This window comes from Plutella xylostella, chromosome 27 (genome assembly GCF_932276165.1).
Source record: "Plutella xylostella chromosome 27, ilPluXylo3.1, whole genome shotgun sequence".
Lineage (NCBI taxonomy): Eukaryota > Metazoa > Arthropoda > Insecta > Lepidoptera > Plutellidae > Plutella > Plutella xylostella.
The window spans coordinates 3,423,675-3,436,351 of NC_064007.1; the positions used below are offsets into that span (position 1 = coordinate 3,423,675).

The 12,677-nt window shown below is 37.1% G+C and overlaps 5 protein-coding genes across 10 annotated transcripts in view; 3 read left to right on the top strand and 2 right to left on the bottom strand.

Moving 5' to 3' along the window:
- The window catches only part of LOC105383545, a 157,816-nt gene extending 154,927 nt beyond the window's left edge, over positions 1-2,889 (top strand). For all 4 annotated transcript variants that reach the window (XM_048630825.1, XM_048630824.1, XM_048630822.1 and 1 more), the window contains 3 exons: positions 240-385; positions 870-992; positions 1,329-2,889. In XM_048630825.1, coding sequence (XP_048486782.1) covers positions 240-385; positions 870-992; positions 1,329-2,126 — 1,067 coding nt within the window. In that variant the 3' untranslated portion in view covers positions 2,127-2,889. The remainder of the gene's footprint in view (positions 1-239; positions 386-869; positions 993-1,328) is intronic.
- A 4,354-nt stretch (positions 2,890-7,243) lies between these two features.
- Positions 7,244-7,744, top strand: LOC105383514 (protein lethal(2)essential for life-like). Its single transcript, NM_001309098.1, is given in 1 exon segment — positions 7,244-7,744. A coding segment is annotated over 1 exon segment (501 nt).
- Positions 7,745-8,118: 374 nt separating this feature from the next.
- LOC105395220 (alpha-crystallin A chain-like) lies at positions 8,119-8,712 on the bottom strand. Its single transcript, NM_001309064.1, is given in 1 exon segment — positions 8,119-8,712. A coding segment is annotated over 1 exon segment (525 nt). The 5' UTR covers positions 8,671-8,712; the 3' UTR covers positions 8,119-8,145.
- A 1,958-nt stretch (positions 8,713-10,670) lies between these two features.
- LOC105395219 (protein lethal(2)essential for life-like) lies at positions 10,671-11,189 on the bottom strand. Its single transcript, NM_001306116.1, is given in 1 exon segment — positions 10,671-11,189. A coding segment is annotated over 1 exon segment (519 nt).
- A 461-nt stretch (positions 11,190-11,650) lies between these two features.
- The window catches only part of LOC105383517 (plastin-3), a 34,127-nt gene continuing 33,100 nt past the window's right edge, over positions 11,651-12,677 (top strand). For all 3 annotated transcript variants that reach the window (XM_048630826.1, XM_048630827.1, XM_048630828.1), the window contains exon 1: positions 11,651-11,993. In XM_048630826.1, the coding sequence (XP_048486783.1) occupies positions 11,931-11,993 (63 nt within the window). In that variant the 5' untranslated portion in view covers positions 11,651-11,930. The remainder of the gene's footprint in view (positions 11,994-12,677) is intronic.

Consider the following 12,677-nt stretch of genomic DNA (forward strand, 5'->3'; position numbering starts at 1 on the left):
GCAAGAAGGCTTCCCTGGGTCCACTTGGCCGTGTGGCACAGAAAGTGATCATGCCGTTGTAAACCATCAAGGAAGGTGACATCCGCGAAACCACACACCTTAAGTAACTACTGAAGCATAAAACCTTTAGTGGCCAGCAGCTTAATCTGCTGTATACCGGGCCCGCGGTACATGACAGCTACACGTCACTGATTTTCATAGCAACTGGTCCTGAATATCCCCACAACTCTCCATTCCAGGCGAGTACAAGCTGCCGGAAGGCGTGTACCTGCTGCTGGGGTTCAGCTCGGTGGACGAGGCGCTGCTGCGGCCGCACACGGGGCTCGGCGCCGAGGACGCGGTGCGCCTGCTGCAGCAGTACATGTACGGCCTGCATGACCAGGGGGTGAGTTATCATTGTCCTCCATATGTAAAGCGCGACGATTATACGATACATAGCTGATGATGGATGGCAACGCACGCAGAAAAGCAGTATTTTACGGTCCGTGACATTGCGGTCGGACCAGCTGTAAAGGTGTGGCTCAGGTTATTCTGAACTTGTGCACCACTTTTGTTTACGTCGTAGGAAATTCACGAAAAACTCTGCAAAATTTTCTCGTTGAGAAATAAGGTAGGCAGTTCAATAGGATCCACGTTTTGCCTGGGTCACCACTATTGTATAGAGAACTCGTCTAACCTGACAGTTGCAAAAAACGTCGAAAGGTGAACTTTTTTTAATTCAACAGAATTTTATTTTTAGTTGTGGAAGAATTATAGAGACATTCTATTATATTTGTCCAAAGTGGATTTGGTCCTGAAAATTGCAAGACTGCATAGCTTAATCATATTATTAACTGTTTCCAATACCTATAACCTTAATAAATTTTCAGACGAACTGCACCCTGACGCTGTACAACATGAGCAATGAGAACGTGATCATCTCCGCAAGCGTGACGCCGCGCGAGCAGGAGGCCTTGCGGGAAGCCGGGGAGCCATTGCTGGACCGGGAGAAGGTAACTGTCACCCATATTCTATTCTCTATTTGAGGGTTTTATTGCCTGCAACTGACTCTCTTGAATGTGGAAGCTTTTGATATAATCTCCAAAGGTCTAAGCTGCGATGACGGTGCGAGCTGGTCCATTGCGGGTTGGTGGGTTCACTCATCTTTATGTTCTAAATCTTTCTAGTGAAAAGGTCTCTTCACCCTGTTTTTCTGTATCAGGCATTTGCAACTTAAAATGGTTCTATCAGGTGACATTCATTGAAGTTATTTAAACTTCTAATGGTGATTGATACGAAACTTCATTGTTATAATCGGTATAGATTGAATGATAACCTTATATTTTCAGGAGGAGTGCATTGACATCCTGAAGGTAGTCAAGTCCCGCATCAACTCCCAACATGAAGACATCTCCTCGCATTTGCTGCTCTCCATCTTCAAGATCGCAGAAGTGGACGTGGTCTATCCCACCCCACTCAGCCTGGCCGGTAACAACGCTCCAAGCAGAAACATGATACTCTTCATCGTATCTACCAATCTACTCTTAAACTATAAACAAATAATTTCGTTCGTCGTTTTTCTTCTACTAACACTTTCGAGCACTATTGTCAATTTTATAACGAATTTACTCAACAAAAATAATAGCAAGCTTAAAAATTCTAATTTTACTGACGTTTCTTTGACTACTGTCCCTGTTTTCAAAGAGAGCTATTTTGTAAATGATGATAATATGAGAGGTTTTATAACTATTTTGAAGATATATAGAGAATTTATTGAAGAAAATTATAGATTTAATGTTGTAGACGTTGTAAATTATAGTGAAACTTTGCACCGAGCACTCGCTTTAGATATCGAATCACAACACAGACATATCACTAACACTATCGTAGGGAAAGAAGATTTAGATGTATTTAACTGTAAGGAAATCAAACATATCATAAAAGCTGTGAGTATTACAATATTTGATAATTTTAATGAACTTGTTGCTGATGTATTTATACCTAAATATTTTTCTAGAGATGTGTATTACGAAATTGGAGCTATCGATTCAGAGATGCTTTCTAGTGTGTTTTGTGTTAATGATGCGTCCTCTTCTTATGGGATTATAAAATCCGTTAGCTTAGGACTGACTCTAGCTGTAGTATGAAGACTGAGATGATTAACTAAACATATCATAGTTAAATGTATTTCGTTTGTTTCAACTTAGGATTGGTGCTTGTAGGTCGATCTTTAAGGCTGTTGTGTGTAATGACGAGCGCCACTTACTCTAGTTTCCTTTAGTTCTTCGACAATGGTCAATGTGTTTTAAATTGGTAGTGTTAGCAAACGTTTTGTATTAATATTTAACTAATGCGCCTTTATGTTAGATGACTGTGAAAGTAGGTCTTTTAAATGTTGTCTTATCGGGGGGTTGCAAAAAGTGTACTTAGATGATTTTATTGGCATTACAATAATTCAGATTTAAAAATACAACTAGACACGAAATCATATTGCTTTCGTTATTATTATAAAACAGCGAGGAAAGCATTTTTTGCAAATTTCCAGAAGTAGATTTCCTAACAAAATTACGAATCTAAGTATGTTTTACAGTATCATTTTTGCAATACCCTGTTTTAAGATCATAGAAGTAGGAAATCTATGTCAATGCACTAGTACTTATGGCAATATTTAAAATCACAGCTCAGCTGGACTAAAATTAACAATGCTATCGAAATATTTAAAATTAAACACGATAGGCATACAAAATTATAAGCAATACCTACCTAAAATTACAAAGGTAAAATATAACGAATTGTTAAATCAGAGACAAATACTCTTTATTCAAAGATTTTAATAAAACTCATTATATATTCTCAAATTCTAGTATCACATTTCTAATCACTACAAACATCGATAAGGATCACATAAAAACACACACACAAATTATAAATGTGGGACAAAGAGGTCGTTTTTCTACGTAGCTTCCATGAGTGAAGTACCTCGCGAAGTAACAATCAGAAGTAACCAACGACGACATAAGGTAAAAAAGTGACATGAACCGACGTAAAAAATCAGTTTGGCCGAAAACATTTAAAAATAAAATTCATTGTGACTTGTAATTTTTATTTGTATAATACCTAAGTACTTGACAAAATAATAAATATTCTATTCTAACCAAAGCTTATGAATAATCTCGCTGTGTTTGGTCCGCGGTTGTAATTTTATAGATAATTCTAGCTAATTCACACTTAGATGGGAGTGTGTTGAACCGGGCGTTACATGTGAAATGGTGGTGTAATGTAGGTGTTATAAATGTGGTAATTAACGAAGCTTTAATTTGTAGTAGCATTAGTCTTCTGTGTTCTAAAGAGTTTTAAATGAATATGTAATTGGTATGATAATAATATGACTGGTAGGTGTTGGTTGAGTACCGAAAATGGTCAGTATTGATGATCGATGGAATCCAAGATGTTTAGTTTCTTATACGAGGGATTTCTTAAAATGTATTTCACATACACGTCTTTGCAAAAATAATACATGCAAATATTACATTCAAAAGTTCTGCCCTTGCGCACACTGTCTAACCAGTATCTTTGTGTATTTTTGTCATTACATTTTGGAACGATAACACAACAACTTTTATATCTTTGTTTAAATATAAAACAACCGTTTATGTTGCAAATTATGTTAAAAACTTAAGAAAATTATGTAATTACTTGGATAAAAAAGTATTTCATGATGTTGAAATTAAAATTTAATGTATTTAACGATATAATTAATTTATATAAATTTACATTCTCACATGACGCACGATCTATGTATATTTTGTATTTAAATCCTCAAAGGGCTATTTGAATATCATAAACATATCACTGTCACCAACAAAAAATGCTAAAATGATCTAACGATACATATCAATAAAGCTCAATTTTGTACCTATTGTATTTTTAGAATTAGTGGTTGCAAAGCAAGGTGTTGTACTATCTTATGTACTTTAGATTTTAGAAAATTATTATGACAAAGAATAATTTATATAGATTAAAATTAATGAAAGATTAGAAAATTATATTTTCTAAATGTAATAATTTTGTGTTAAGGTTTATACACTTCATTATTTTAAAATATTAGGTGAAAATGTTCGTGTTTTTGACGTTTGCTAAATTTTACTACATCCTGTTTTAAGTTCATATTTTTATCTTTTTACTTCAGGCAGTCAAATGTTGTTTAGAAAGCTGTCATTTTGCCAGAAATTTTACCATGTAGGGTAAAAACATGTTTAGGATTGTTTATAAAAAAATATAGTAAATTATATTAAATTGAATTGAAAATTACGTCCTATATTTCCATATATTTATCGAACTAGCACATGCTACATGCCTTCCATGTATGTAAATAAATATTATAGAGAACTATTTAATATTTTACGAGACTCATTACTTACTGGTTAAAGATTATTTGTAACATTTAATACAAAAAGTCCAATAGTACCCTACCTAAACCCCAAAACCAAACCTACCTATTTATTTCAAAGAGACCTACATAGACATTTATGACATGATTAACTCATAGACCTTATTACCTACGTATCTTCAATATCATCATCAGGATGATTGACTTTTACATTAGCCAATAAAGATACCTAATACTTGAATCTAAAAGTAAAGATTGCGAAAGGCGATGATATAGAAGTTTTTTTTTAAATCTATGTTATCTCAGACGTTACATTACTTTTTAGCTAAACCTGAAGACACCTTAGTTTAATAAAATCTAGCAATGTCAAAACCTAAAATTAGTTTTGACAAATTTTAGATTTGACATTGCTCCTGATTACTCCTGAATTTGAAAATGTAGATCCAGATATAATTATGTACCTAACTGTATCTACAGACAACTTTAAGAGAATTAGCAACTGGACCTAGAAAAAAATAAATTCAATCCAATAAAATCTCTCTAGATTTCGGAGCTACCTCTAAATTCTGCCTGGGATGTTCATAAAAACCGAAATATGAGTTTGCTTCTTCTCTTATGTATGCTGTACCTAAATTTACTCGTCTCACTTATTCATCACCTCCTCAGTTTCTTCACTCACTTATATTGGTCAGCTAAAAGAAAAAAAAACAGTTTTTGAATGTCTTAACATGTTCAGTATCATTAGCTCTATCAACCATCCGATGATCAAGCGTAATCATTGTAACACCCTTTATACTTATCATAATATTTCATTTCTTTTATTTTGTTGGGCCACTGTGTATGTTTGTTTCTAATTTTAAATCCTCCCATTTTACTAATTTTTCCTCAATTATTACCCCACTAACTATAGGTATTAGGTACCAACTGTAGTTTTCGTAGGCAGCGTCCACATTTTATGCGTATCATTTCACCATATCATAGCCTCGGCGCGTATCACGATCTTGATCGAGGGAGTTTGGACATACACATTTTACCAACCTATACCGACCTATACCTATGAGTCGCCTCGAAACTGTGATACGGAGATCAGATATGATATGCCGAATAATTCCGATATCATACAAATGTGGACGCTGCCTTACAACACGACCACCACACACAAATTTATATAATTTAGGTAATAATGTGATGTACTTGTACATATAATATGTGGATCTACAGTTAATTTGATTGGCTATTTGCTTTTTGTCCCAATATGTGTAGGCAGACACGAGTCACACGAGGTAGAACTAAATGTATAGCAAATAGCAATAGTTTGTAAAAACAAAAGCACTTAGAACAGTTTTGTATGAAAATTTTGAGCAAAACATATTCGTAGATTTAACATTGCGATCATTTAATTTTAGTAGTGAAAATGGCAAATTGAAATACTTTTTTGTTATTGTAATCTACTTAGATTACCTACCTACTAGTTGTACCAGTTTTCCTGCACCTCCTGTAGGTTGGCAGGTAGGAAATGCTCATAGCATTAAGCCCACCTTTTGTACATGTATTTTTAATATTTGTGCAATAAAGAATTAAATAATAATAATAATAAATAAATAAATAAATAATAATTAATTTCTTCTACCTGAAAACAGGGGGTTTATTTGTATTTGAGAGGTGTTATTGATATATTAAGCCAAGATTTTCATACAAAAACCAATACTTAGGTAGTTTAATAATTAGCTAAAACCTGTGAATACACCGTAGTGATATATGCGTAACGGAGCTTTTTATATTAGTACTTACATTGTTTTATACACTAAAAAATTAGGAATCTAAATATTGTATCTAAGTATTACTTACTTATACATACTACTACTTAAGATTTGTTTTCAATAATGCTTCGATAAAAAAAATACCTTTAACTATGAAGGACACAAAATGATCCACAACAAACTAAGTATGACGAAACACTTATTTATATTATGAAAATAAAATAACCTACGCTGATTCGTCATCCATACAGCTATAAAATCGTATAAGTACTCCTCAAATATTTATATTCAGTACATATTTTTATACTTTTATTGAGTTAATTAGTCATTATGTACCTACCTAATGTACCTTGTTGTAATTTTTTTTCGTGTAGCGAAATCGTTGCTAACCAGTAGGTACTTTATCCTTTTTATTTCAAATATTATGAAGCATTTTACTGTAGTGGAAAAATATTATGAGATCAATGTGCAACATATCACTTTAGTATAAAATACAATAAGTAAGATTACCTTTATTTAAATGCATAATAATTTTGTATGAGTCACCTTATCTTAAAATGAATATTATTATTTAAATATTCATATTAGTAGGTATTGCCGAGAGGTGGGCATAAGTAAATGTTTTGTTGTAGCTACTAAAGAGATTAATAAAAAAAGTGTAAAAAAAGTTGGATTTTTATTTATAGAGTAGTAGAGTATCGCCATAGGACCATCTCACCTCCAAATTAGTGACCGTACCATTCACTAGTGGTGACTTGATAATATAAAAACCGCCCCATCTTATAGCACCATTTGTTGGCTGTCAACTGAAGCTAAAATAAAATAAATCTGATCAATGACTGTATCATGATATCTCATGATCCTTTCACAACGCTAAATTAACTAATCCATATTTTTATCTCTGATGAGGAAATCAAAGGAATCTTCAGGCACATCTTAGAATAATAACAGGGCCACAGCGGCATATTGAACCACCAAACGTCAACAAAGTACTTATTTATTTACAAAACATGAAGGATGTTCACTTTGGCTAAACAAAGTCCTTGGGCTAAACAACCAATGATTTATAATATTGTTATATAAAAATATCTTCCAAAGGAAACCCAAAAGTATCATGCTGAGTTCCCGCTTGCTGCGATCGTCATTTCTGCCGCTTCTTCATCAGACACGACACTCCCGACCCACGGTGAAAATCAGCAAGGAAAAATTCCAACTAAGCTTCGATGTGCACAACTTCTGTAAGGACGAAATTCGTGTGAAGGCAAGACCAGAGTCCGTCGTTATAGAAGGTAAGCAGGAAAGAAAGAACAGCCAAGGGGTTTTGATCCGTAAGTTTGTACGACGTTTTAAACTGCCTATTGACTGTGATATAAAAGCGATTGAGTCCAAGCTGTCTCCAGAAGGTGTGTTGACAATAACCGCTCCAAGAAAAGTATGTGACGTCAACGATCCATGTGAGCTCCTAATACCTGTGAAAGAAGGCCCTAGTTCTGAAGATGAGGATGTGCCTTTAATAGGACCCTGTGATGAAACAAGTCCGAAAGTGGAAGAGCCTAAAGCTGTAGAGCCAGATGAGCAGAAATGTTTGAAGCCACCCGATGATAAAAAGTGTTGATCTTGATTTGTGCAATAAAATGATTGAAATGAGTGATGAAATATTGGTATTTCTGTACCTACCTACCTAATTCGTTACCTATTTATCCAATATACAGCGAAGAAATTGGTATTTTCTCTACTATTTAATTCGTTTCTTATCATAATGTATTTAATTCTATATGTTATACATATAGATGTCGTTCTGTATCTACCATTTAAGTACTTAGGTACTATGATACTGCGAAACGGATTGGCTTTTGGGAGTCACAAAATATTCATTAATACATTGCAACTGAGTTAGGAAGGTAATAAAAAAAAATAACAGCCATGTAATAGAACAAATATTTATTTACCATATCAAATGCAATCATACAAATAACCTTAATCAGTCTCAACATTACCAAGCGAACGACACTCAACTCATTTCTTCCCTTCATCCTTGGGTTCGACCGTCAGGTCATCTTTGACCTCCTTGCGCACAGGTCCCGTATGGGAGATGGGCACACTGCGCTCTCCCTTCACCGCCTCAACCTTCTTCGGAGCCACCACCGACAGCACCCCATCTGAAGACAGCTTAGACTGCACGGCCTCCAAGTCGCAACCTTCCGGCAACTTGAATTTCCTCACGAACTGTCTCGATATAAACCCGTGCTCGTCCTTCCTCTCTTCATGCTTTCCTTCGACCACTATGAAGCCGTCTGCCGTCTTCACTGTGATCTCTTCTGGGGCGAAATGCTGCACGTCAATGTTGACTTGGAAGCTGTCTTTGTCAGTCTTGATTGAAGAACCGACGTCAGCTGGCAGACGCGGCCAGTAGGGCAGGCGGTGGCGGAGGGGACTGGCCGCCATTAGGAGCTCAGGGGCCAGACCATGCCCGAAACTCTGGTCGAAAGCCCTTCGCGGGAATTGGAAATCGTAGTCGTAGAAATACGGAAGCAAAGACATTGTTAGTTAGATGTGTTCAGGTGAGAGTTCAGATTACTTGTGAGCTGAAGTTTGAGATATCGTGTTTATATAGAGTGCTGGCGCAGCCGTGAAGGAATAAATATAGAATGTTCAGTGCAGTCGGGAATGTTCGATCGTCGCGTATTTTGCTGTTTATTTACGATGCAAGTTCAATGTACGGACTTGATATGAATGCGGGAATCGTCTGGAGTATTCTGAGGCGCTAGTGTCGGCGAGTTTCATAATAATTTGTATCTGCAGTTATGTTTCTTTTGTGAGTTACCGTGAGCATGTGTTGTTAAATAAATGCTGGTGTAACTGTAACATGGATCAAGATTAGCTTGTGTAAGGTCAGGGATGAGGAATGAGCTACGTGCGTTTAGAATCTACGAGTGCATATGCATAATCCTGGTATCCTATTAATCCTTGATTTAGGATTAAGACTGGAAGCAGTACCTACATACTTAGTACTGTTACTGGCAGGAAGTTATGTTAACTACTTATACAAAATCCAACTTACGGAGCGGTGTACCTGAACTTGAAATATTAACGTTTTTTTTTATTTGCAGAGCTCTTTGTATAGTTTGCTCAAATTGATTCTCGCATAGGTAATCTTGTTTCTCTTACCTAACTATTTTAATAAATCCCGAACCTAAGGGTGCTTTTCCACCAGAGATGTGCTATGCTACGATGCTATGGATGCGTTTGATATCCACCAATCATATTATTGGTGCACATAGCTTAGCACTGGTGGAAACGGATTCAACTAAGATATGTTTTTTGTATGGAATGATGCGTGCTATGGATGTGTGCTATGGATGCGTGCTATGGATATGTGCTATGGACCATCGCGAGTGGTGTAGCTATGTATGTGCAGAGCAGACCTACAGTTTGCCGCCGCCCCCGTCGTTTCCCTACTATCGATACATAGCATAGCTCGAGATGCGCATCTTTCTCGCACAGCTACTTTGCGGCGGCGCATCTTCGTAGCGCATCTTCCTCGCACAGCTACCTAGCGTAGTATTGGTGGAAACGGTCACATATTTTCGTAGCGTAGATATCACATCTTCGCAGCATAGCTGCATAGCACATCTCTGGTGGAAAAGCACCCTAATAGGTATAATAACGGAACCTACTAACTTAATTATAAATTATGTAATCTAATGAAGTCAATGAATCCTATGCCTTTGATTAGTACCTACCTTCTTACTTAATATTTGATGTCATCAGATTAGTTCGAATTTAATAATTTACCAAAGTCCAGCAGTACAGATTACGGGCTTATTTGCATCTGAATCTTAATAACTTTTGCAGTTGACTGTACTCAGTAGTATAACACAGGGTTTTCAAAAGTGGCATAGCGGATTCAAATAAACAAGCTGGACTAGTGGAATTCCTGGGACTACCTGTTCCTCTCAGCTGAGGGTAGGTAGAGCTGTAATAACCAACAGGCTAAAAGCATTATCATCATCAGCCAATAATCATCCACTGCTGGACATAAGCCTCTCCTAAAGAGCGCCACAACACTCGGTCCACGGCCTTATCCAGCGGACAGGAGGGCGTCCCACGCTGCGTTTGCCTGTTGGTGGTACTCTCCAGAAATCGTCTACCCCACGGTTATCGGTTCTTGACCAGCCTACTGCAACTTCAGCTAATAGCATATTGAAAAACTACTGGAAGAGTTGGAACTTGTCAGTTCCAACTCTTCCAGTTGTTTTCCGATTGTTCAGAACAGTTCTAGTTAGGTACCCTTCACCATGTAAGTACATCCCTGAACGTCTTCCCTAGAGGTCTACTTCACCCTGTACATTAATCACCTACCCATTGAGTTCAGTTGTTATAATGAAGGTACTATTAATACCTACTACTTTTAACATAAAAAATAAGTAACAAGAAAAAAACATAATTTCAGCATAAATAAAGAATCTTTATTTCAACAACAATGACAACCACAACTTAAAATCCCAAATACCGCACTGAAAAAAAAAACAAAATCCCGCTCATTTATCCCCATTAGCGTTGACTTCCTTACGAACTGGCCCGGTGTGAGCTATAGGCACGCTACGCTCGCCCTGCACCGCCTGGGTCTTCCTCGGAGCCACCACCGTCAGCACCCCGTCTGAAGACAGCTTGGACTCCACCGCGTCAGGGTCGCAACCCTCGGGCAGCGAGTAGCGCCGCGTGAACTGGCGCGACACAAACCCGTGCTGGTCCTTCTTCTCTTCATGTTTCCCTTCAATCACTATGAACCCGTCTGCCGTCTTCACCGATATCTCTTCGGGAGAGAAATGCTGAACGTCCAAGTTTACTTGGAACTGGTCTTTGTCGGCCTTTATGTTGGAACCGAGGTCCCTGGCCGCAGCCGCCAGGTGACGCCAAGGTCGGTAGTACTCCCTCGAGGCGGCTGGGCCGGCCATGCTGAGGAAGTCTTCGGGAGTCAGCGCCAGCCCGAAGTGCTGGTCCAGGAGACGCCTCGGACGCTCCAGCTCGTAGTCCAATAGCAGCGGCAGAAGAGACATGTTGAAAACTGTAGCGCAATTGGTTTTATATTTGGTGTTTTTTGCTATGGTTTTTTGTAAACTCAACACAGGTCCGCTTGTTTCTGCTGCAGATTGCAAATATTTTGTTTTCACTTTTATAATTTTCAATTGTCGAATGACAAATTGAAGTTTTTTTTAATTTATAAAATATTATATCAACTCCATGAAGGTTTAACTCTAACCGTGTTTTAACCTACTTTTAATATTATTTATTGTTTAACGCCATCTATGGACGAGTAGCTAACATAGGTATTTATTTTGATTGAAACCATAGATTTCGAATGAATGAACGAAAATGATTCCTTTCCGATGAAAATGCTTTTTTAGACCTGGCAACATTTTTAATTTTGCTGATGCCGCGACATCACTGGTGATTGGTCGTTTTGCTGTCAATGCGATGTCATTGTTTACGTCAATGCTTCATTTCATTCGTTCCTTTTCTTTGGATTTCATTCATTCGTCGGAGTTTTTTCACACCATCGTGTGTGGCGCAGTGCATCGTGAATTTTTATACATTTTCTCATTGGTAATACACACTGCAAAACGATTTTGTAACCGAGATACGTTGTGATTTTATAGTATTTTTATTTATACTCTACATTTCCTAGTGATTTAAGTGAGAAGTGACGAAACAAAGCGATAGTTTGTCTTGCTACCGCTTCCGAAGTTCATGTTGTGAATATTGTGTACGTTGTTTTTGTGAATTCTACGTATTACACGATGTCTGATAATGCGAAATTGACCGAGGAGGAGCGTGCCGAGATCAGGGAACAGTTCGCGCAGGTATTTTGAACTTTACTTTTTGTTTTTATCGAATTCGCACAGTACCTACCACCCGTGTTTTTGCCCATTGGCGTAGCTTCGGCATGGCCCTGTATTTTGCAGTACTTGCATGTTTCCAGTTCGAGGCATTTGCCCTTATAAGGAAAGTGCTGGCGTTTATGTTTTTAAAACTCCTACATTTTTCAACAGAATTTTATGGTGTAAGTATGTAATCTTACTTTTTTACCATACCGGGAATATAATCTACGTAGGATGAGTTGGTGCCTACCTATAAATTTAATTAGGTACTACACTTTAATTTCGACTGTTGTTACCTTGTAAATTTGTAAGGATTATCACAGCACTCTACTTTATCATTTCATAAAACTTGATGATGACTCATGCCAAATGATCCTTACACTTTTCACTTTATATTACCTACCAACAAACCAAAATAAAATTTAATATCTTTAGAATCCGAATCCGGCAATAGACTGGCTAGTCTATGCTTGTAATAGGGAATATGAAAAAACTATCAACATGACCACTTTAAACACTAGTCCAGAGTGGTTCTGCTAATTAACTATTTCATGTAAACTGAACTGTCTGAAAGAGATCAGATACACTCAGATGGCCAAGCCGATGCCCTCACAGTCTCTCTCTCTCTTTCAATACTTAGCATGTACGGTGGCCTGCGCCTAAAAG